General features: G+C 36.0%; 1 protein-coding gene across 18 annotated transcripts in view; it reads right to left on the reverse strand.

Annotated features, from left to right (window-relative positions):
• BIRC6 (baculoviral IAP repeat containing 6) overlaps positions 1-25,914 on the reverse strand; it is a 203,621-nt gene that overhangs the window by 94,442 nt on the left and 83,265 nt on the right. For 7 of the 18 annotated variants that reach the window (XR_012496300.2, XM_019741691.3, XM_019741686.3 and 4 more), the window contains 16 exons: positions 23,738-23,925; positions 22,616-22,948; positions 22,283-22,382; positions 20,271-20,485; positions 19,894-20,102; positions 19,224-19,570; positions 18,401-18,620; positions 10,560-10,693; positions 9,685-9,822; positions 8,038-8,165; positions 6,334-6,465; positions 4,442-4,657; positions 3,688-3,871; positions 2,874-3,029; positions 992-1,125; positions 187-340 (listed from right to left, as the gene is read on the reverse strand). Coding sequence is in view for 17 of the 18 variants with exons in the window: in XM_019741691.3 (XP_019597250.2) it covers positions 187-340; positions 992-1,125; positions 2,874-3,029; positions 3,688-3,871; positions 4,442-4,657; positions 6,334-6,465; positions 8,038-8,165; positions 9,685-9,822; positions 10,560-10,693; positions 18,401-18,620; positions 19,224-19,570; positions 19,894-20,102; positions 20,271-20,485; positions 22,283-22,382; positions 22,616-22,948; positions 23,738-23,925 (2,988 nt within the window). In the remaining variant the exon portion in view is untranslated. The remainder of the gene's footprint in view (positions 1-186; positions 341-991; positions 1,126-2,873; positions 3,030-3,687; positions 3,872-4,441; positions 4,658-6,333; positions 6,466-8,037; positions 8,166-9,684; positions 9,823-10,559; positions 10,694-18,400; positions 18,621-19,223; positions 19,571-19,893; positions 20,103-20,270; positions 20,486-22,282; positions 22,383-22,615; positions 22,949-23,737; positions 23,926-25,914) is intronic. The other 11 variants (XM_019741699.3, XM_019741694.3, XM_074331869.2 and 8 more) reach the window with 6 other exon arrangements.

Below are 25,914 nucleotides of genomic sequence, written 5' to 3' on the forward strand. Positions count from 1 at the left end.
TCATAAATGGAAGCTCCACCAAACTGACAGAGAGAAACATACAGCTCTGACTACCATGCTCATGGCACACCTGTGATATTAAATACACTCAGCACAGGCTCAACCTCAATTTCTAGAAATAAAAAGCATGAATTTAGGGCTTGCTTTAAAAATAGCATATATCTTAAAATACAAACACATACTTACCCTGAGACACTGAAACACTAACTGTCTGTGATCCATTCTTCTCTGTATTTGCGGGTGGCTTTGCTACAGGAATTCCAAGACCCCCAATGTAAGGGTTGTAATTGTAAGTGCCATAATCAGCACCCCAGTAGTCATACCACGTACTGCTTATTGGCTTAAAAAAAATGGAAAAAACCTGTGGTTTATTTTTTTTCTCTTCACAAAGAGTGACACTATATTTACATTACCTAAACTCAAACAGAGCTATAAAATAAACATTTCCCCCACCCTTTAAATTCCCCAAAAGATACCTAGAATCTTAATGATCTATAGGAATGGTTCAATAATATTCTCTTCATTTTATACCAAAGTCTAAAAATAGCTTACATATTTAGAATCTGAGAAGTAACTACCATCCTTAATAAAATGTCTTACACACAAAAAGAACCCATATAAAGCATTAGGGGTGTATCTCCTTTAGAAAAAGTTGAGGCTAATACAGAATTAGAATCCGCAATGAACTCTTCTTGCATCAGCTTAATTGCTGCTTGAAATGTTCACAATCCATCAGTATACTTCCCCAAGCTTATTAGTGGATTTTATGTAAGACTCTAGTGACTATATTAACAAACTGGTACAAGTTTTCCTTATATTATTCATTTGGCATATACTACAGTTCCTATAGCAACTTAATGTATTTTGAGTACATTAAATAATGGGTTACATTTGGTAATAAATATGTACTCTTTCCTCTTTTAAGTAACAAATAAACCGAAAGTCTAACATGAAAGATTTTATTTGCAAAGAATACTCTAGTGTATCATACCTTAAAAACTTTGGCTGCAAGAGGATCTTTTTCCAAATCAATATCTAAAGGATCAATGTCAACTTCCATTAAATCTTGAAGTAGCTCAAGATCAATTTCTTTATCTTTTTCCAAAGAGGAAAGAGGAGGTGCACCTTCAAATAATTGAATGTGATTTTACTGGTAGAGTATATAACGTAAAATTTAACCAATATACTGCTTCTGATTACAGAAAAGTTATAGTACTTCTATGTAACGTTTCTACTGAAATAAATCTCTAAATTTTTATACCTGACAATTAGGCATTAGTAAGTATGCATATGTATCACTCTATAACACACAATTAAAAACACCAATGCAGTAACATTTGATTTCCTAGAGGAAAAGACCATGGGATTAACCCTTGTAGAATCAAGTTGCATAAACTATATTATTAATGTTATTAGCTCCAATTTTTCAGGAAATGATACCCAGTATTCAAGTGAAAAGCAAAGAAGATTTAAGTTACATGACTGTCATTCACCTTTTATTTTTCTATTATGAATTAGAATTATTTTTCTCTAATGTTTCCAAATTCTTACCTAAATTCTATTCCTTACAACTCTTATCCTCTCATCCTTCCTACCCTCTATTCAACAAATCTTTATAGAATGCCTAGCAAATGCCAGCCTGTATTATGGTTTGAGTATATAAAGATTAATAAAACACATTTCCACCCTCCAAGAAATTAACAGAGGTTCAGAAGAGACAGTACACTGGAAACATTAAAGCAACTACATCATAGTAAGTACTGGAAGAGACAAGAGCATAAGGCAGCACTGACAGCAGTCTCCAACACTGAGGGTGGTGACGGAAAAAGATTCTTGGAGAAGAGCATGTTTTATATGAATCTTAGGTAAGGAGTTCACCGTGCAAAGAAGAGGAGAAAGTCTATTCCAGATAAAGGGAATATCAAGTAGCAAGGATAAAAATCATGAGAGAATATAAGATTAAGGAATGACAGGTGATTGAAATGACCATAGCATCTGGCATACATAGGGTAGTAACTAAAACATAGTCGTGAAAAGTAGGGAGCATGCCACACAGGGCTGTGCAGACTAAGATACTTTTTTAAGGGCACATATACTTTTTTAAGGGCAAGAAAGAAAACAAAGGAAGGAATAAAAGGAGAAAATACACCCCAAAAAGTGACTATTTCAATAACAAGAGCCTTTAACCTTGTTTTCTTCACCACTGAGTATCTTTAACAGTTTCCTGGGTTGTAATTCCCTCAACATAGCCAAACCAGACGATATCAAAATAATCAGGACATTATGAAAGGATAGCATTTTATTATAATAAGCATTCTGAAAATCAAAGCAAAACATACTTATCAGGAAAATAACTGATATGGCTACTAAGGTCAAAGACCTCATAGAAAAATATAAAAATTAACTTTATACTTCACTAACATTCTTAATTTTAAACATTTTCATTAAAAAAAAAAAAACAGCTCAAGGGCCAGCCTGGTGTCTCAGGCGGTTAGAGCTCCATGCTTCTAACTCCGAAGGCTGCCGGTTCGATTCCCACATGGGCCAGTGGGCTCTCAACCACAAGGTTGCCAGTTCAATTCCTCGAGTCCCACAAGGGATGGTGGGCTCTGCCCCCTGCAACTAGCAACGGCAACTGGACCTGGAGCTGAGCTGCGCCCTCCACAACAAAGACTGAAAGAACAACTTGAAGCTGAACGGCACCCTCCACAACTAAGATTGAAAGGACAACAACTAGACTTGGAAAAAAGGCCTGGAAGTACACACTGTTCCCCAATAAAGTCCTGTGCCCCTTCCCCAATGAAATCTTTAAAAAAAAAAAAAAAAAGGCAGCTCAAGTATACTTTAAATAAAACATAATTCAAAGAATGTACCCGGTATATCCTGTGTCAAAGGTTCATCTATAGTTTCTAGCAATTGAACTGAAGACTGTTGAAGGCAGTCATCAGAGTCGGCAGCTGTGGCACCTACATCATCACTCACTGTTCCTTCCTCCATGGCTTCTGCAGCTACTGGAGCCAGAAGTTCTCCTGTATGTAATGAGACAGTTCTAACTGCTTTAATAATTTCTAAACAGACATCCAAAACACATTAAAGCATATTCCTTCCTCCAGTTTAGAGAATGACAGCATACATGCTCTTCTTAAAAATAAAAGATTCTGAGGCAAATGAGACCTCACCTACCTAAGAAAATGCATTACCCAATGCATTACCTTCAAATGCTAAAGACAAGTAAGTAGTAGAAAACACAAAATGTGTGATGTGAACAAGGAATTATTATAATCACTTTACATGTTATTCCTCAAAACAACTTTATAAGGAAGGTACTTTTATTATCCTTATTTTACAATATATAATCATTTTTTATTTATGAAAAGACTGAGGCTCAGACAGTACCTTCCTCAAGGCCACATACAGAACTGGTAAGCAACCCACTGCTGGTGTTAATGATGACACCCACTAGCTCCAATATCCCTGCACTTTAACAACCTACCTCCTCCACAGAGACTTACATTTATCACAACTGTCAACATAACTAAATACGAAAGTAGTTCTAAATGGTTGCTCCTTCTATAACATTAAAGAGACCTTTTATATGGTTGGGGGTTAGTTTCTTTTAAAGATTACTTAGTCGAATAATGATAAGCTAATTTTGACATACCCTATGAAAAATAAATCCTGACAAACCTGCTAAAATATCCTGTAGCATACAAGTTAAGGAATATTGAGCCCAAGCACCACCCCAAGATATATCTCCTCTATTGAAGTCAGTTCCAACCAAAAGTAATAGCAGTCTTTCCAGTTGGGGTTCATTCACAATCTCACACAGATGTATAGTTGGCCTCGTAGCATTCGCAATGCGTGCAAGAACCTGTAATACATTTTATAAAATCATACACTTAAATAGCAATTACATATGTTTTCTCCAAAAACAAAGCGTTGGAGTAGTTTTCAATAATGAGATATGCTTTTAGTGTCAATATAATTGACCAACATGGAAGGCAAAAGAAATGTAATTTCATGAGTCAAATATTAAAATCTGGCTAAAAATCTGGGTTGAATAGTGAAAAATAATTCCCCTAAACAATGAATATGCTACAGGAAAGCCTTCAGGGCATTAAAACCCCTTCATTACTATCATTTGACATTTGTTTATTTCCTATTTTAATTAATAGAAAAAAGGTAGGTTCAAAACAGGCATACCCAAATTACACACATTTCAAATCTACATTAATCTAGTTTTAACTAGATTAAAATATAAATTAGGTATCCTGAGAAGTGACAAAATACTTTTAAAATCTTTCAAAACTGTATAAAAGGAAAACCAATAAAAGCATAATTACTTCTCTTAATCAAAAATCAATTCAAGACTGCATTCATTCTAATCTTTTTTTAAACCTATAAATCTGTAATTATAAATTATACCTATTAGTTTACCTACCTTACAAACAAATAATAAGAGATCTGCATGACATGTAAAATCCATGGAGAGGAGAAACAGGACAAGTTTCTGGACTACTGAAATACAACGTTCATGAGCCAAGGTAAATGGAAGTGGTTCTATCTCTGGACTTTCTTTTGTTGTTGTAACTTCTGTGTCTAAATTAGAACGGGACCATTCTGCTGTCCGACGTAACCGAATTAAATCCTTAAAGTGCTACATAAAGAAATGTACAATATTTAAATCAACATTTATTAAATGAAAATTCTTTCAGTACAAATTTACTTATGGGATGAAAATACTCAGAAAACTTACCATTTCTAAAGAACAAAATTTTTAGGTAAACCATAAGCTTCAAAAAGTAAGATTATTAAAAGCTATACTGACCAGTAATACCTAATTTTTTATTTTAGAGTAAGGTATAGGATATATGACACAATTTCAGGAAGATGAAATTCTATAGGAAGGCTACATTAGGTCAAATCCAACCTCATAAACATTACCGAAACATCTAAACATAATTCATAAAAGGTGGATGGTAAAGTAACCTATATAACTTCAAGTACTGAATATTAATTCAAGTTATTTCAAAATCTGAGGGAATAACTATAATTTCACATTCACAGAAACACAATCACAAACTTGGTTGCTACAAATAAGTGTTATAACCCCCAAAATTTAAAAACACGGGCTGGCCTGGTGGCTCAGATGGTTGGAGCGCCATGCTCCTAACGCCGAGGTAGCCAGTTCGATTCCCACATGGGCCAGTAAGCTGCGCCCTCTACAGCTAAGGTTATGAACAACAGTTCTCCCTCCAGCTGGGCTGCTGTGGACTGCTGGGGGCTAGTGTGCTGCTGTGAGTGGCTGGCAGCCAGCGTGAGCTGCTGTATGCTGCCATGGGCTACCATGTGTCGCCATGAGCGGCTGACGACCACGCTGGCAGGCAGCCGGCAAGAGCTGCCGTGAGCTGCTATGAGTGACCAACAGGTGACCGACTGCCTCAGCCGTGGGGAACACAAGGCTCATTAACACCAGCATGGGCCAGGGAGCTGTGTCCTACACAACTAGACTGAGAAACAACGGCTTGAACCAGAGTGTGTGTGTGTGTGGGGGGGGGCAGACGGGGGGGATAAGGGGTGGAGGGGAGGCGAAAGAAGGGGGAGAAAAAAAATTTAGAAACACATATAAAGTTATTTTTTAAACTTTATTTACAAATCATTGCACTTAATTTCAACTTAGAAAGGACAAACTACGAAAACCGTACATTTCCTTGAGTCTATCTTCAAGTTACTGAAACACAATTCACTTTCAAGGAAAGATACTTACACACGGTCCCCAACTTCTCATGGTTCAAGTTACAATTTTTCAACTTTATGGTGATGCGAAAGAAATAAGCACTGATCTGGACCCAGGCTAGTGACATGCAGCACCATACTCCCTCCTGCTACTGGGCAGCAGCGAACCACAGCGACATCGAGCACACCCCATGCAAACGACCCATACTCTATAGTGTACTGTGTTGCCAGTCTTTTATTGGAATGTTATGTTCTAAGCACCTTGAAGATAGGCTAGGCTAAGCTATGATGTTTGGTAGTTTAGGTGTATTAAATGCATTTTCAATTTAATATTGTCAACTTATGATCAGTTTATCAAGATGTAACCCCATCGTAAGTCAATGAGCATCTGCAGAAAAATACCTTAAGTCCACGTTTATCGTGTATTTCCTTAACAGCTACTCCCTCCCCAAAAAGTCTTTAAATTTTTCTGTAGATAAGCAGGTTAACATATATTTAAGTTTCCTGATCATTATCACAAAAACTTAATTACTCAAATAATACTAAAAGGAAAACTGACAGTTCTAAGATAATTACATTAAAAAGTAAAAGTCATACCTTTGAAGTAGCCTGCTTTAGTTTTGCTTGCTCTACCAGAAGTTTATAAGATGATCCTTTGTTACTTTGTATTTTTTCTTTTTCCATCTGTTCCACCAAAGCCTTTTGTTTTGCTTTTAGTAGGTTAAGTTGCTTAAAAATAAAAAAATAAAATAAATCTTATAGCTAATATCAAAATCAACAAAGTAAATTATTCTTCTACTCACAGAATTTCATACATCAAACTAAGGAATAAGAACAGTTCACTCTCCCTATATGTTCCTTCCCCAAGCTCAGATTCAAATTTTACTTTCTGGCTGACATGTACTCCCTATGTAGTTAGGCCCAACTACCATGGTTGCCTCTGTTCTAAACATGTACAGACTTTTTTTTTTGTCATTATTCCCTAAACAATGTAAGAACTTATTTACATGGCATTTGTATTGTACTAGGTATTATAAGTAACTTAGAAATGATTTAGAGTGTACAGGAGGCCGTACATAGTTATAAATAAATGCTATGCCATTTTATCTGAGGAATTTGAGTGTGCAGATTTTGGTATCTACGGGATCCTGGAACCAACCCCCCATGAATACTGAGGAGTGACGGAAATTCCCTGAAAGATCTAGTTTTAACTGTGTTGCTGAGTTAAAAAAAAAAAAAAATCATTTCTAAATCCCGATTACCAGATCTTTCCATGTTATATTTAAAATTAATCAATTCGTTACCACATGGGAAAAGGGAAATAACTAGAAGATTTTCTTTTGTAAGATGCTAATGAGACTTTTTTTAACTTATTTATTTATTTAAATGTGTTTTTCCAGGACCCATCAGCTCCAAGTCAAGTAGCTGTTTCAATCTAGTTGTGGACGGTGCAGCTCACAGTGGCCCATGTGGGGATCGAACAGGCAACATTGTTGGTAAGAGCACCGGGCTCTAACCAACTGAATTAACTGGCCGCCCCCGAGACTGACATGTTTCTAAGCAGAGGGAAACAATTATTTTTAAATATGTGGAGAAAATATTTTACTGCATAACATTCTTAGCTTTGCTTTTCTAGTACTCTCACTTTAGAGTAGTACATGTTTTGGTCTGCTTATATTTTTTATTAATTAAAATTTTTATTGTAATAACAGTAGATTCATATGTAGCTGTAAGAAATAATACAGATATCTCTCATACACTTTACCCAATTTCCCCCAATGACAACATTTTGTATATAGTATAACATATATAATAGGATAATGACATTGTTACAATTCACCAATCTTAGATTTCTCCAGTTTCACTAGTACTCATTTGTGTGTTTGTGTGTGTGTGTATGTGTGTGTGTTTCTTACTGTAGTATTTCACCTAAGAGTTTCAATTGATCAAACAAACAAAATATTTTAAAAGGACCATTCAAATTGTTAACACCATTTACTGTATTGTTAATGTTAAGTACAATCAAGAATTTTTAGGAACTCCCGGATGGCTCAGTTGGTTGGAGTGTGGGCTCACAAGGTTGCCAATTCAACTCCCACAAGGGATGGTGGGCTGCGCCCCCTGCAACTAACCACAGCAACTGGACCTGGAGCTGAGCTGCGCCCTCCTCAACTAAGATTGAAAGGACAACAACATCACTTGGAAAAAGTCCTGGAAGTACACACTGTTCCCCAATCAAGTCCTGTTCCCCGTCCCCAATAAAATGTTTTTTTTTTTAAAAAAAAAAGCATTAAAAATTACCTGTTTATGATGAACTAGCTGTTTTCTGATTTTCCTGGAATATAATCTATCAAGGCTACTGCTACCTTTGGAAGACCTATTTATGTTCTGAGTATGCAGACTATTGTTAATAAAACTCCACTGGTTACCTATAGGGCAAGGAAAAGTTTCATTATTAATTGTCATATATTACTTTAAAGTACTTTTAATACACAGTAAACACAAAATCATAAATGTATCAATTATGACAAAGTAGTTATAAAGAAAACTATTGTAAAGAAATTGGTAAGATTTGACCCTAGGAATGTTAACCTTGATCTTAATTGACTTTAAGAGTAGAGTTCTGTCTCCAATCTTTCCTTTAAGATAACAGCCATCTTTCAGCACAAATGTTTAATTTTTGTACAATACAATTTTGATAATGTCACTCAATTCTAACAAATACTCAATATTGCCTATATTTGAAACTCATATGCTTTTGTGCAGGTACCCAAAAAAATGATACTCAATAATTTGACTTAATGACTTCAAAAATAAGGTTGAATGGTTGAAAAACCACACTGTGTAGCTCTACTTATTCTCATTTTTGGAACGTACCTAGACTATTCTTTGCCATTTTTCAACTCAATTCAGATTTAATACCACACTTTACCAATCTCCAATTATTTGTTCATGTCTGCTTAACCTAAAGACATTTTTTTCTCTATTACCTATTTGCAAAGTCAGCTCAAATTCTTCAAACACTAAAAAAAATGTCTTCCACAAATGTGTTTCCATAGTATCGGAATGATATGAATAAAAACTAAAATCTCCAACACTGTTATATTCCAACTTTACATTGTAGCTGTTTGTAATTGTATGTCTTAGCTCTATATCCTATAATTGAGTGAACTGCCAATGACATAAAGTATTCGTTTAAAAAATAAATTTAACACAAATTCCCTGTATATGAAAAGAATCCCCCATCCTCTCCCCAAATATAATATGTACCATAAACTGATTCACTATAAAACATCTCAAGGGATCTTTTTTAATACTAGGATCCTGATAATATTTAAAATTCCAAATTTTATAGTACTTATTGGTTGTATTTACATATTAGATGTAGCTTTTTTGAATCCTGTATGAAAAGGATTACTAACTTGGGAGAGGGGAAGAAAACAACTTGGCTTGCAGTTTGATTTCCTTTAATTTTTAAATTTTTCTATCCCTCTAGCTTATGGAAAAAGGTTATAACTCAAACAAAATCTGGGGATTTCTGTACCTAAGGATAAAAGCCATTTGTAATTAATGAGTAGAACTATTTTATAACAGTAAATAAAATGAAACACTATATTAAAATAACATAAAACTATAGGAACTCTTCACAGATTTCCTTTTCATTAACTTTAGTTAAATGTATGTTATCATTATAAAGTATTGAAATGAGCATGGGGGAAAACCTCGTGAAAGACATGCTAGTATTTAGAAACTAGTCATGTTCAGAGAGGGGCTTCTCCATAAAGTCCTTCAAAAATAAACTCTATCTTTGAAACAGATCCCTGGCAAAGGTAGTTCAGATTTTACATAAATTACATACAGCTGGAATCTCCAGGACAGTAGCCAGTTCTGGAACAATCGTGAGTCTCTCAAAATCCCCACCAACAGATTATTATAAACTTTTGATACCTGTCAGAAACCTCTCCCTGTCTTTACCATTCAAAGGTTTCTTTGCAGCCGCTGCTTCATCTTCAACAGTTGACACATAATCCAGCAACCTGGACACCAGCATGACAACCCAACTGATCATGGGAATATCTAGTACTCCTAGACAGAGATGGCGGGGGGAGAATAGTCAGGTGACTCAGAAAGTCCTAACAAAGTCTGATAAAATAATTATGAGCTAAATAAAACATTTTACAAATCCAAAATACACCATATCGTTACTAACACTAATATTTATTTATAATAAGCCTCAAAACTGGAACATATAGTCACAAATAAAGTAATACATTGAATCTAATGGAGGACCAATGCTTCATAGTATGAAAATAGATTCTTAAGTGTAGGATAAATCCAATAGTTAACTTATAAACTAGAAAACAAGGTATGAGATGCTATTCTTAGATTCACAGGTGACTGAAATAAAAAATCTAACTCTCAATTTGTAATTCACAGTCTTACACTATGTTCTAAGGATTTCATTCCAATTACAATTTTCTTGCTCAAATGAACTCATTAACAATGACCAGAACAGGAATAGTACCTTAAAGCTTAAACTTAAATAAGAGATTTTGATTTTAGTTAACAGAGTATAAAAGACGCATATTACAACAACTTCCACGTTTGCAATTCAAATAATGAAAAGGTAACATTTAAAAAGCTGTAACTACACGACAGTCAATCACACAAAGGCTGGTCATCCTTAAAAGTCTACATCATAAAACCAGTAACAAATTGTACAGCAATAAATATTTTAAAAAGTATTTCAAAGTAGCATTTTAAGAAAAGCAGTATTTACAAGAATCTGATGTTTCTTCTAAAGATAACTCTTTAAACAATACCTTCTGTCCTCCGATGCATGGGTAACTGTGGCTGAAGAGGTGACAACAAATTATCCAACAGATTAAGTAAGCTTTCTAATACTCCACTATTACTAAGTGATCTTTGACCAATGCAGGAAAGTAACATGAAGACCCTAAAAAAAGGGATATAAATAATATACTCATTATGAATCAATTTAATCATTTATTTAAAAAATAATTTACACTGGGGCTCCGGTCAACAGAGCGGGGTAGGTAAACGCTGTGCTTGGCTCCTCCCATGACCACATTAAAATTACAACTAAATTATAGAATAATCATCTGGAGAACCATCTGAGACTAGCTGAATGGAAAGAAGTCCTATAACTAAGGACATAAAGAAGAAGCCACCTCAAGGCTGGTAGGAGGAGCAGAGACACAGGAACAGGCTGGCCCCACATCCACGTGTAGCAAGTGAGAATGAGGAGGGATATCTCAGCTGCAGAGATGTGCCCTAAGAAGCAAAGGGCCCCAGCCCAACACCAGGCTCCCCAGCTTGGAGCAACAGTCTCAGAAAGAGGAGCCCCCACAACATCTGGCTTTGAAACTCAGCAGGGATTCCAACCATCCGGGTAAGACAGAAGTCTGCTGGAAACCCAGGCATCCTCCTAAAGGGCCTACGCAGACGGTCTCGCTGCCAGGCACTCACCCTGGGCTCTGGCCAAGGGACAGTGGCTCAGGAAGCACTAGAGACATACACGAGAGACTGAATTGTGTGGCTTCAAGATGAAGGCTGGAAGGATAGCTGTCATTGTCCCTGTGCTGAACCCTCCCCCAACACGGCCACATCTGAATTTGTAGTGGCCTGGTGAATTCTACTCACTCAACGTTGGAGACTCCATGTGACCCTGCCCCACCTAACGCACCACAGGAGGCTTTCTGTAGTGGGCAGCCAGCATTAGCCTGCACTACAGTCTTTCGTGGACAATTCTTGGGAATTTGCAGGCACCAGGCAGTTGGCAAATGGCCTCAGTGTACTCTGTGCCTTTTGCTGAGTGGGCCCAGGCTTATCTGGCACCAAATCTAAACTGCAGAATCTGATGAACACTACTCGACCCACACTGATGACTCACTAAGACCCAGCCTCACTCCATTCATGTACCGCACAAGGCTCTTTCACGGTCAGGATCCTCACGGTCAGGTGGTAGGCAAAGGCAAGCCTAGCGATGCCCTGGGCCTTTTGCTGAGCTACCCCAGGCGTGACACTGGTGGCAGCCGGCCCAGGTTTGTGGCATGCCCTCTTCCACGAACCTCCGGATCCAGCACAGGCAGGAACCAACTACAGATTGGCTGTCCTTGGCCTGAGCCTTTCCCCGAAGTCCCCAGAACCAATACACTCAACGGCTGGCTTCAGACCACGACAGAGTACTACCCGAGTAGCCCCACAAGCTGCATACCCAAAAGCTGGTCTCAGAGGACATGAGAGCCCACTGGGGCAAATCCAGTTCCATGGGGTCAGCCCTCCCACAGCAGCTCTTATGCTGTGGTTGTGACCAACTCTATAATCAGTTAGCCTGAAGGCCAACCCTATCCACTGACAAGACAACAGCAATCAAGGGTCAAATACAATAGGAGGGCACACACAACCCAAACAAGGGACACTCCTGAGCACCGGCTCAGGTGATGAGGAGACTACAGCACTGGGTCCCACAGGACACCGTATAAGACCACCCTGCCAAAACTGGGAGGCGTAGCAAATCGACCTAATACATACAAACAAACACAGAGAGGCAGCCAAGATGAGGAGACAAACATGTCCCAAACGAAAGAACAGGAGAAAACTCCAGAAAAAGAACTAAATGAAATGGAAGCAAGCCTTCTACCAAAGAGTTCAAAACACTGGTTATAAGGACGGCTCAAGGAACTACGTTGGTAAGAACTTCAACAAAGAGATAGCGAGCATAAAAAGGACATAGAAACCATAAAAAAAAAAAAAAAAAAAAAACAGTCAGAAATGAAAACTACAATATCTGAAATGAATACAAAGAAGGAATCAATAGGAGATGAGACGAAGCAGAGAACTGAATCAGCAATTTAAAGGTAGCAGAAAAAAAAACCAATTGGAACAGCAAAAAGAAAAAGACCCCCCCCCCCAAAAAAAAAAAAAATATTAAAAATGAGGATAGCTGAAGGGACCTCTGGGACAACATCAAGTATACCAATATTCAAATCATAGATATACCAGAAAGAGAAGAGAGCAAAGAATTGTAAACCTATTTGAAGGAATAGTGACTAAAAACTTTCCTAACCTGGCAAAGGAAACAGACATAGAAGTCCAGAAAGCACAGAGAGTCCTAAACAGGATGAACTCAAACAAGCCCACACCAAGACACACCATAATTAAAATGCCAAAGGTTAAACACCAAGTGAGACTTAAAAGCAGCAACAGAAAAGGCAGATCCTATAACACTGTCAGCTGATTTCTCAACAGAAATTTTGTGGGTCAAGGGATTGGCATCAAACATTCAAAGTGATGAAAAGCGAGCACATACAACCAAGACTACTCTACCCAGCAAGGCTATCATTTAAAATCAAAGGAGCAATAAAGAGCTTCCCAGACAAGAAAGAGATCAAGTTCATCACCACCAAACAAGGAGTACAAGAAATGTTAAAGGCACTTCTTTAAGAAGGAGAAAAAAACAAACATAAACATAAATACTAAAATGGCAATGATTACATACCTATCAAGAATCACTTTAATGCAAACGGATTAAATGCTCCAATCAAAAGACATGAGGCAGTTAAATGGCTAAGAAAGCAAGACTCATACATATGCTGTCTATGAGGGTCCCACTTCAGGTTGAAAGACACACACAGACTGAAAGGAAAGGGATAGAAAAAGATATTTCATGCAAATTGAATAATAAACAGGCCAGGGTAGTAACAGTAATATCAGACAAAACAGACTTCAAAAAAAAAAAAAATAGACCAGAAAAAAGGATTATTTCATCGTGATAAAGGGATCAATCCAACAAGAGGATATTACCCTTGTAAACAACTGTGCACCCAACATAGGAGCACCTAAACATATAAAACAAATACTGACTGACATAAAGAGAGAGAGCTACAGTAATAACAGTCATAGGAGGGGATTTTAACACCCAGTGACACCAACAGACAGATCTTCCAGACAGAATACCCACAAGGAAACAACGGCCTTAAATGACACATTAAACCAGATGGATTTGATATTTTTAGAGCGCTTCACCCAAAGGAGCAGAATGTACTTTTTTTTCAAGTGCACATGGAACATTTTCCCAGACAGACCACATGTTAGGTCACAAAAGAGTCTTAAATTTAAGACTGAAATCATATTAACAGTCTTCCTCAACAAGAATGGTATGAAACAAGTAATCAATTACAAGGAATAAAAATGAAAAACACAACAACACATAAAGGCTAAATAACATGCTACTAAACAACAAATGGGTTAACAAGGGGATCAAGGAAGAAATGAAAAGATAACTTGAGACAAATGAAAATACAACAACCCCAAATCATGTGGGACACAGAGAAAGCTGTCCTAAGAGAACATTCATATCAATATAGGCCTATCTCAAGTAACAAGAAAAATCTCAACTAAACAATCTAACCTCACAACTAAAGGAACTAGAAAAAGAACAGAGCCCAAAGTGAGTAGAAGGAAGGAAATTATAGTAAAGATCAGAGTGTAAATAAACAAAATAGTCTAAAAAAACAAAACAAAAGAAAATGAAATCAAGATTGGTTCTCTGAAAAGAAACAAAATTGATAAATCTTTAACCAGACTCATCAAGAAGAGATGACTCAAATAAATAAAATCATAAATGAAAGAGAAGTGACAACTGACACCACAGAAATATAAAAGATCATAATATTATAAACAATTAATTATATGCCAACAAATTGGACAATCTGGAAGAAATTGATTAATTCCAAGAAACACACAATCTTCCAAAACTGAATTAATAAGCAGAAAATCTGAACAGATCTTTTACTACTAACGAAATAAAAAAACTCCCAACAAACAAATGTCCTGGACAGGTGGCTTCACAGATGAATTTTACCAAACATATAAAGAAGAATTAACACCTATCCTTCTCAAAGTATTCCCAAAAAATTATGGAGGAGGAACATCTCCCAAGCTTATTTTACAAGGTCACCATTACCCTGATTCTAAAACCAGACAAAGACATCACCCCAAAAAAAGGAAAACTATAGACCAATATCCCTGATGAACAGATGCAAAAATCCTCAACAAAACATTAGCAAACCAAATTCAGCAATGCATTAAAAAGATCATACAGTTTGTTCAAGTAGGACTTTTTCCTGGGATGCAAGACTGATTCAACATCTACAAATCAATTAACGTGATATAGCACATAAACAAAATGAAGGATAAAAACTTTATGATCATAACAGTAGATGCAGTAAAAAGCATTTGACAAAATCCAACATCGATTTACGAAAAAAACGTTCAGCAAAGTGGGAATAGAGGGAACATACATCAACATAATAAAGGCCATATATGTCAAACCCACAGCTAACATCATACTTAATGGTGAAAAGCTAAAAGCGTTTTCCTTAAGATCAGGAATATGACAAGGATGTCCACTTTCACCACTTTTATTATTCAACACAGTATTAGAAATCCTAGCCACAGCAATCAGAAAAGAAAAAGATTTAAAGGCCTTCCAAATTGGAAAGGAAGTAAAACTGTCATTATTTGCAGATGACGTACTATATAGAGAGAATCCTAGCGTCCACCAAAAAACTATTAGAACTGATAAATGAATTCATTAAAGTAACAGGATACAAAACTAATATTCAGAAACCAGTTGCATTTTTATATACCAATAATGAACTATCAGAAGGAGAAATTAAGAAAACAATCCCATTTACAATTACATCCAAAACAAAAAACAAAAAACCTAAGAATAAATTTAACCAAAGAGGTAAAAGACCTGTACTCGGAAAATTATAAGATACTAAAGAATGAAACTGAAAAGATACAAATAAATGGAAGCATATACCATGCTCAAAAACAGAAAGAATCAACATTGTTAAAATGTACATACTACCCAAAGCAATCTACAGATTCAAGGCAATCCCTTTCAAAATTCGAATGGCATTTTTTCACAGAACTAGAACAAATAATCTAAAAATTTATATGGAAACATAAAAAAAATCTCGAATAGCCACAGCAACTTTGAAAAAGAACAAAGTTGGTATCACGCTACCTAATATCAAGCTATAATACAAGATTATAGTAATCAAACAGCATGGTACTGGCATAAAAACAGATATATAGCTCAATAAAACAGAATAGAGCTCCCAGAAATAAATCCATGCCTATAAGGTCAATTAACCTATGACAAAGGAGGAAAGAATATATAATGGGGCAAAGACAGCCTGTTCAATCAATTGTGTTGGGAAAACTGGACAAATAACATGCAGGAAAAAAATGAAACTAGAGGCCCCCCCCCCCCCCCCCCCGTGGCTCAGGTGGTAGGAGCGCTGTGCTCCTAATGCCGAGGTCGCTGGTTCAATTCCCACATGGGCCAGCGAGCTGCGCCCTCTATAGCTAAGATTGTGAACAATAGGTCTCCCTGGAGCTGGGCTGCCGTGAGCAGCTGGGGAGGTTGGGGTAAGCTGCCATGGGATGCTGTGAGCTTCTGCGGGCTGCCGAGGGCTACCATGTGCTGCCATGAGCAGCCAGTGGCCAGCATGAGTGGGCGGCAGCCATCGTGAGCGGCCGGGAGCTGGCGAGAGCCAGCGTGAGCTGCTGTGATCCGCCGGCGACCAACTGCCTCAGCCAGGGGGAGCACAAGGCTCATAACACCAGCATGGGCCAGGGAGCTGTGTCCTACACAACCGGACTGAGGAACAATGGCTTAAGGGGGGGGGGGGGAGGGAGGGGGGGGGGGGGCAAGGGGGGGGAATTTAAACTAGACCACCTTCTTACACCATATACAAGAATAAACTCAAAATGGTTTAAAAAGTTAAATATAAGACCTGAAACCATAAATCTCCTAGAAGCAAACACAGGCAAGAAACTGGGACACAGTAATATGTTTTAGTAATATTTTTTCTAGTATCTCTTTGGACAAGGCAAACAAAAGAAAAAATAAACAAATGCAACTATCTCAAACTAAAAAGGTTTTACACAGCAAAGGAAACCATGATCAAAACGAAAAGACAACCTACTGAACAGGTGAGGATATTCACCAATGATACATCCAATAAGGGGTTAACATGCAAAATTTATAAAGAATTCATACAACTCAACTCCAAAGAATAAACAATCCAATTAAAAAATGGGCTGGGGACCAGAACAGATATTTCTCCAAGAGGACATACAGATGGCCAACAGACAAATGAAAAGGTGCTCAACGGCACTAATCATCAGAAAACTGCAAATTAAAACCACAATGAGGTAACACCGCACACCTCTCAGAATGGCTATCATCAATAAATCAAAAACCAAGTCTTGGCGAGAATGTGGAGAAAAGGGAACCTACATGCACTGTTGGTGGGATTGAAAACTGGTGCAGCCACTATGGAAAACAGTATGGAGGTTCCTCAAAAAAGTAAAAATACAACTACATTATGTCCCAGTAATTCCGTTTCTGAGTTATTTATCCAAAGAAATCCAAAACACTAATCTTAAAACACATATGCACCCCTACGTTCATTGCAACCATATTTACAATAGCCAAGATATGGAAGTAACTGAAGCGTCCATCAATAGATGACTAGATGAAGAAGTGGTATATATATATACAATGGAATACTACTCAGTCATAAAGAATGAAATCTTACCATCTGCAACAAACGGATAGATCTGGAGAATATTATGCTAAGTGAAATAATTCATACAGATAAAGATAAATACCATATGATCTCACTTATATGTGGAATCAAAAGAACAAAATAAACAAAACAGAAACAGACTCATAGATATAGAGAACAAATAGATGGTTGTCAGATGGGAGAAATGTGAGGGGATGAGTGAAGGGATTAAGAAGCACAAACTGATAGTTACAAAATAGTCATGGGGCTGGATGTAATGTACAGCATAGGGAATATAGTCAATAATGTATTAATTATACATAGAGAGAGGTGGGTACTAGACGAATTGGGGTGATCACTTCATAAATTGTATAAATGTCTAACCCCTACGCTGTACACCTGAAACTAATATAAAATAATACTGAATGTCAACTGTAATTGAAAAAAAGACAGTAGGGAAGTCATGTGACGACAAAAAGGGAAGACAACTACCTGCAAGTCAAGAGAAACCAACCCTGCTAACACTTGATCTCTAACTTCTAATATCCACAATTGTGAAAAAATTAATTTGTTCAAAATAAATAAAAAATTTTTACATAAATAAAGAAGGATATACTTTACATTTAAATTGAATAGAGTAATGACAGAATAGAGTAATGACAGCAAGATTTCTGGAGGTATGATGTTAAAATTAGCTCTTTTTTAATCTATTAGTTGTATTTTCTAACTTTATCCACAAAAAATCAGGCAGAGAAAACTTTATCACAGCCTCAAAAAAATACATTTAACATAGAATAACACGAGCTGATACAAAACACTTGTAAACAGAGATCTATAAATGCCACAGATTCAAGTAGGAAACCAAAAAATGTAGTCTGGTTATATCATGCCTAATCTTCAATATGCCCTTCACTGGGCATTCCCCAAACTCTGAAGACATGCTTCATTTTTCCACACTCAGTATACACATACAGAAGATTTCCAAACCTGAACATTGACTGTGAATAAGTATAAATCATAATAACAACTAAGTGCAATACTTTCTGACCTACCTATCCTGCGGGAAGATGAGAAGCTGCTCCGAATTGTACAATTCCTGAAGAACATTGGAGAGAAACTGACCCCACCATCTTTCACCACCACAGAGTTGAACAAGCAGAAGTCCAGTATGTAACCGTATCTTTGGGGTTCCACTGATGCACAAGTGTTTAAAAAGCTCTTCACAGGCCTGGGCATGAAATGTGCTCTGCAAAACTGCAGGAACAGAGTGTCCTGTTACAAGAAAGAAAAGTAGTAAAATTTCCTATTTAACTGTATGCTGTAAGATCAAAATCAGCATGCCTAAATATGTTTTCCTCTTACCAGGAATCAGTATACAATTATATTCCATTTATTTTGCTACTCATTTACTTACTCCTCGCATACAAAATGTTAATTGCTAAATACTTGAAGAAGAGAAGAGTAAGCACTTAAATCCATTATATTTCTTGTATGTGCAGTTGGGTGTATCAGATGGCTGTATGTGTATTTGTGTGTGCATGTATAATACTGGCTAGAAAATGACAGCTCTGTATTAGATTAGCAATTAACAGTTTTCACTGTTGCACTTTTAAACAATATTTATTATTTTGCCAGTAACACAGTGCTGTGGGATATCAAAAGCCGAAACTCAAGAAAAGAAACGATCAAAAATTCATTTATGAAAACCAAAAATATGGGGGGGGGGAAATGAGCTAACCTAAAGAACACATTTCATAAATACATTAGAAAGGATATAATAATTAACAATACCCAGAAAATATCAACAACAAAATACGCAACAAGATCACATGAAATATAATCCCAATCTTTCAATTATTTAAGCCAAATACAAACCATTGGAAGAGTGAAGAAGGCTTAGCAAGGTGTCCAATAAATATCTGATGATAGTACGTAACTGCTCTGTGGAAGATGTCTGAATTAAGTCTTTTGGATCTGATGTTTCATTCAACATGTTCCTACTTGCACCTAGAGCTACTTTGAGCCTCTGCACAGCATTATGAGCCAAATTTAGTTGAAGTTGTAGCTGAATACAATCTTGATAGGAGGAAAAAACTCTACTGTCTTCCTCAACTGCCTTGTCCGGTTTTCGCAAGAAGTACTGTGCATTGTTAGCACTGTTGAGAGGAGGAAGATCGATACTTTGCAAAAGAGTTTCCAATCGATGACAAGCTAAGTTATACCTATAAGTAAAAAAAAATAAATAAAATAATCCCTGTAATGTTCTTTGACGTACATGTACAGATATACACTAAAAACTAAATTTCTAAAACATGTTAACACAAACATTAAAAATAATCATTTGGTTTAAGTACAAAATTTAAAAAGCCAATTATTTAATCACAAAATATTAATGTTATTAAATATTATAATATGCTAGTGTATTACTTCCTTCTGTTCTTTTCTATACATTTATGAAAAGACATTTTTTGACAAATATATGCAAGACATTACAAATAATGAAGGGTTTCAATAAGATTAAAATATACTGCAATTTTCTACCAACCTGCACTGTATATCCTCCTGTAGAGCAACCATCATTGCTAAATGCTGGTCAATTTCTGGTTGGTTTGCAGATTCTCCCTCTCCCCTTAGAGGATCATGCATTAACTTCAGTTCACTCTCCCAAGGTAATATGTAAGTATGACCATAGTAAAATCCTAAGGGGATTTTGGCTCTGGCATTTGTACTTCCATAACGTCCAATGACAGTGATCTGAAATGAAAAATTATAAATATACATACACACCCGTCTGCAACAACAAAAATCTCAGTGATACATTTAAAAAGATATAGTTACACTTTAATTATATGTCTGAATATTTTTTCATAACTTGTCAGAAACATGGAAAGCAGATCAATTCACTTTCTTGAAGTTCTTTACCTTCATGAATCTGCACACAGGGGGTGGTATCAAGTCATGAAGAATTAGTGAATGGGTGCTTATATCAGTTGCCACTACCAATCGCCTCCCATCCACCTCTTCTCCTAATGTCCAAATGTCAATTGACAGAGAGGCCAAGTCTCCACAAGTGGGAATCAATACATCTGTCAACAAAATCGGTCTGCCAAAATCCAAGGTCACAAACCTCCTTGCTCCTATGAGAGAGAAAGCAACAGTTGACCAAAAATACCATACATCAATTAACCAAAAGATAGACTGAAAAAGTTAGGAACACTCATCTTAAAATTTCTGAAACTTCAATCTAGGTGAGATTGAACTCCAAAACTTAGAACTTAAGTAAAAAATACACAATTCTAACTTTGTTACTATAAAGGAAATCAACTGTATATATATGCTTAATTTAAAACATTAGAAGAAAAATTAAATCAGCAAAAATAGTACATAGATTAATTCTATAAAATACCTATCTACTCTTCTTTCAGCCACTTGGTCTTTTTTTTTTTTTAATTGCACAACTAGACACATTAATACCAAAATGTGTTACTTGATTTTAGTAGCCTTGTTTCACTTTTCAGAGTTGCATTTTACATCGGGGTTAAAAGGCAAAGTAAAAGTATAAGGTTAAAATATCATGTAGTCATTCTTGCACTAAAAAATCCCCTAGGGAGATTCTCCAATGAAGACAGCTTATCTCAATGTTTTCCCCCAGTACTGATCCATCACTGTCTCCTCAGCTCAGAACCAGATAAAGTAGATGACTTCCTCTTAAGGGCCACACTAAAGACGTAGTATGTCTTTTGTGTAAGTACTAGAATCACACTCAGCATAGTTAAGATGCTCACACTAATTAAAGGCAAGAATGATCTGAGAGGAACGAAAGAGAGAGCAAATTTGCACCCCTCATTTCACACACATTTCAGGAACAAGCTCAATTAGTGAAACAGTAAGCAGGATCTTTAATAATGTCTTAATTTTTTTTCTTTTTTATTGGGTTAGGGTGAGGGGTAGCTAGTAACCTTATCTTCTACAATTTACAGCAAAGGAACCCAACTAAGTGAAACTTCCAGGACTAGCGCTATTCTTGATGGGGGCTGGTTTAAAAGAAAACAAGCAGTTACCAATACTTTCCTAAACAGAAAAGCTATTAAACAACAAATATAATTCTCCTACTTAGAGGGTTAATGTGCCACAGTCAATTCCATTTAAAAAAAAAAATCAGAGTGTAAACAACTACTCACATTTCATAAGAGTGTACAACAACAAATTTCACTTTAAATGTTATAAACACTAACGTTACGAATGAATGATTACTTGGGTAGAAAATACCACTACAACTTTTTAAAAGAAACTCCCTCTTCCACAAAGGAAACTGTCCACTGCAATAGAGCAAATAAGGTTCAACTGCTTATACAATGAAAAGTGATACAATAAGCACCACATTCATATACTTCCCCCTAGAAAACATGCCTAAGGATTCTGTTGAATTCTGATGCTGCTCAGTTAGTAGGACTGTAAGAGGGTACAAGCTTAGGTAAACTGAACTATCCAGACACCATGAAGTGTTATTAAGTTTACTCAGGTATAATTATCAGTTAATTCTGTCTGCCATTCTCAAGAAACAGTTCCAATACCAGAATGCTCATCTTAAGACTACTACTTAAGCTTAATTTCTAGTGTAATGGTAATTGAGCAGCTACACTGGAGGCAAATATTTATGTTAATATTGATGTTAATAATGTTCAACAGGCAAGACTCATATACAGATTAAATCCACTGTTTGGACACAATTAGTGAACCTACTCAGCAGCATTCTTCCCTTCAACTTGGTGAGCCATGTCTTGAGCCTTCTATAGTGCTTATGCTCAGTAAAACGTACTTACCCAAGAGCAAACGTGATTTAATTGCAAAGAGAAATCAAACTACAGAATATTAAGTCTTCAAAGGGCCAAGAGACTTGGCAAGAACAATATTTTAAGGAAGTCAAAGATTACCTGAATGCATTCGCTCTATAATAATGGACTGGTGAGGTGGAGGTTGAAGAAAATGTGAAGCATGAGAAATTGCAAGGGCTAGACCAGAACCAAGTGGATTCTAGAAAAGAAAAAAGTATAACTCTACATTGATATTACTCTTGTGCTATAAAAACTAGTAACCATAATATCAAATTAAGTCTCATTTCCGAATGGACATTCTATAGTATTTTATAAAAAAATAATCGAATTTATCAAGTTGGTATAACAAAATTCCGCCTTCTAAAGTTAACGTGTATTACAAATTATTTTTAAATATCTAAGCGAACGCCTACTTAAAATGTAATAATTTACCATTCTGGACTTGTTGGAATTTTTGTTATGTGCAGCAAGATTGACTGTTGGGGAATCAATAACTGAGCCTGGGAAAAGTTGTGCAAGTTCAGCATTAATCACAACGGAAACTGCTTCATTGGGTGGTGTGAGTGGTGGAGTCATAAAAAGTGGTGTTGTTTTTGGAGTGGGTGGAATAACATCAGATGGATGAATGAAGAATCCAGGGGCTGCCACTGGGTTGGAAGGCACAGAGTTGTGAACAGGACCTACTGCTGATGCTGCTGACGCTGCTGACGCGGCTGCAGCTGCTGCAGCTGTTGTCTGATGTAACTTGGCTTCCAGCTTTGCTTTCTGTAAAAGAAGTAAAAGGAACAAATATAGACTAACCTTGCCTACCTCAATTGTGGGGAACTACATGGGTATATATGATGAAGATAAGCATGATTAAACTGGATCCTCGTTAAATAAAAATGAAATTAAATACAAAGTGGACAACACGAATGGGTTATTTCCTTGCTATACATACTTTGTTAAATATTTGATATAAAATTTCCTGAGTATTTAGGAACTAGGACTTTCTCAAAGCAAAGGTGCAAAAGAAGCAGAACAATTAAATGTAAATAAATAAACAAAGTTCTCTTTAAAACAAATAACAGGAAGTGAACTGTCATGTTTCCTAACCTGATACAATCTGTCACCTGGAATTCCTAAGTTGCACTTAGACCACGATGAAATCTCCAAAACTTGTCATTATTACTAAATTTTAATTCACATCAATTTAACGAGTTTTTTAAATGTTTTTTAAATGTAAAGTTGTTCAATCAATAACAATAGTTAACTGGTAACTATCTGTAATGTTTGACCAAGAATGTTTAAACATAGTAAGAATGGATTTTACTTAAAGATTGCAAAAAAAAGTATCAATTATATTCCCTAAGTTATGTATCAAATAAAATGCATTTACATAATTTTTAAATATTTAAATATATCACAAAGACGTTACCTCAATTTTTGTAGAAAATGATTAGCTCAGATCGATCAAACTACTTTCCTTTATGAAAATAATGATCATTTTTACAGTACTTTTTCAGCTTTTGAAGTTTAGAGACAGCATGAACAAAGAGCCAAATAGTCTCCAACCTGTTGCTGAAGCTTCAAAAGCTGCTGCTGTTTCTCTTGCAGCACCTGTAGCTGTTGCTCGGCTGAAGCCATTGCATGAGAGAGAGACTGCAAAGCTACCTGGGCTGCTGAACTCAGGGCTGTCGAAGCTTCCCCAACTGTCCCAGATGATAGTCCACCTACTGCAGGAGTAACCCCGAAGGAACTCACTGGCATAAGGGGGAGAAAAACACAGGATAAAGAAAAGGTACACAGAGAAAAATATTCAAAGTATTATCCTATTTTGACACTAAAACTATAGTTCATTTTCATTTTGAAAGACATGAATCTAGACTGTATAAATAAGGGAATCTTAACAGTAAATGTATGTTGATAATAATAGTATTCAAGTTTAAGGGATCCAGAAATGACTTCTATAGCAAAGAAAAACTGGTCACTATACTTTTAAGTTTAAAAATATTTGCAGCATAGAAATTTCATTTAATATGACTGAAATAAAAATACAAAATGAGAGTAATTTTATCATATAATTTGAGCATAAGAAATAAAATGAAATTTGCTTTACTAAGATTTCTTACAAGCAACAATTCTTTCTCCTGCCCTGAAAAAGCTCAAAAAAATCTTTAATTCTAAGAACATCATTTTAAAAGACTGGTAACACTACTTCCTCATTTTAAAGCACAGCCTAAACAGAGAGGCTGGCCCACATAGAATAATATGTAAAGCAGTTTCCTACCATGTTCTCCCCAGAACACTAATATGGATAGAAAAGCGTGTCCCGTGCACAATCAAGTCCAGCACATAATGCTTACCCATGAACATTATCATTAAAAGTCTATAAAATCCTACAAGTTGAAAAATTCTTTTGACTTTCCTTTTCAATGTTATTCAAATATGCTTTATAAAAGAACTCTTTTCCCATTAAGTATTTATCAATATTTGTGGAAAACATTCTGGGAAAGTTTTGAGATGACAACTATTTCACAACTCAGTGAAACAGGTCAGTAGAAAACAAAAAGCAGAAGCCAAATCTAACAACAGTATTAATGCTTTTAACAGGCCTTTACTAGAAAGTTATACTTGGGAAAGACAACCGCTACTGTAACAGCAAATGTTTAGTGTGCATTACCACATGGCATTACTTTAGTTAATGACTACATTTAACAGACAAACAACCCTGAGGGGCGGACCCTATGATTCTGCTTTTTAGTTGATTAAGTAAAGAATGGCTCAGAGAAGTTACCCTGGAGAGCTGAGAGTGGTAAAACTAGGATTAGAACCAACAGCAATATGAAACCGAACTCAATTTGAGGCTCAGTACTAACAACGGAACTTACATCAACTCATTTAATCTTTGCACTGGCACATAGGTATGTATTAATGTTATGTATTTTATAGATAATGAATCTAAAGTTGAAAGAAGTAATTTGCTCAAATACTTGAATAGAGGAAAAAATCAGGTAATCTGACAGCCTATTCTAATGGCTAGATTATGCCAGCATTCAAATAAACTACAAAAAAATTAAGTTGCATTCAACAAGATAGCAATAACAACAAAACTGTGCATAACAACTTACAATTAAAAATGTCCTCAACTTAAAAGAAAAAAACACACATTTATTACAGTGCACCATACTACACACCTCTTTGAACTTACACAAATTCAATTATATAAGCTTGGTCAAAGAAAGAGCAATCATATTTCATACAAGCTATGTGCCCCAAAATGAAAAACATCTGCTCCCTGTATGTTCCACCAAAGCCAAAAGCTATTAATCCCAACTCCAGAAGGAAAATTATTAGACTTAATCAAGCATTTATGTTGTACTATAGGGGTAATTTAAGCTATTTTCAATATTAACCATATGTACTTTAGTCCTTTACTGACTTTAAAATCTAATGCCCAAATAATGTTTATGGGAAAACTGTCACTATAAACAATCCAAGGAAAATAAGTCATCATGCTACCACAAAACTAATTTTGAAATCTTTTGCACACTCTTGAGTTTTCAATACCCTCTTCTATTTCCTATTAAAGGCCTTAAAAACTAGATATAAAATATAGAGGTAAGAACTAGACAAAGCTGACTGTTATCACCATTTCTATTACATAATTCAGGACGTCCTACGAAGCATAACAGAGTAAGAAAAAAAATAAAAGATAAAACAATCAGAAAAACAAACTAAACTCTATTAAC

The sequence above is a fragment of the Rhinolophus sinicus genome, chromosome 2 (assembly GCF_057876585.1).
Source record: "Rhinolophus sinicus isolate RSI-liver-muscle chromosome 2, RSI-T2T, whole genome shotgun sequence".
NCBI classification, from domain to species: Eukaryota; Metazoa; Chordata; class Mammalia; order Chiroptera; family Rhinolophidae; genus Rhinolophus; species Rhinolophus sinicus.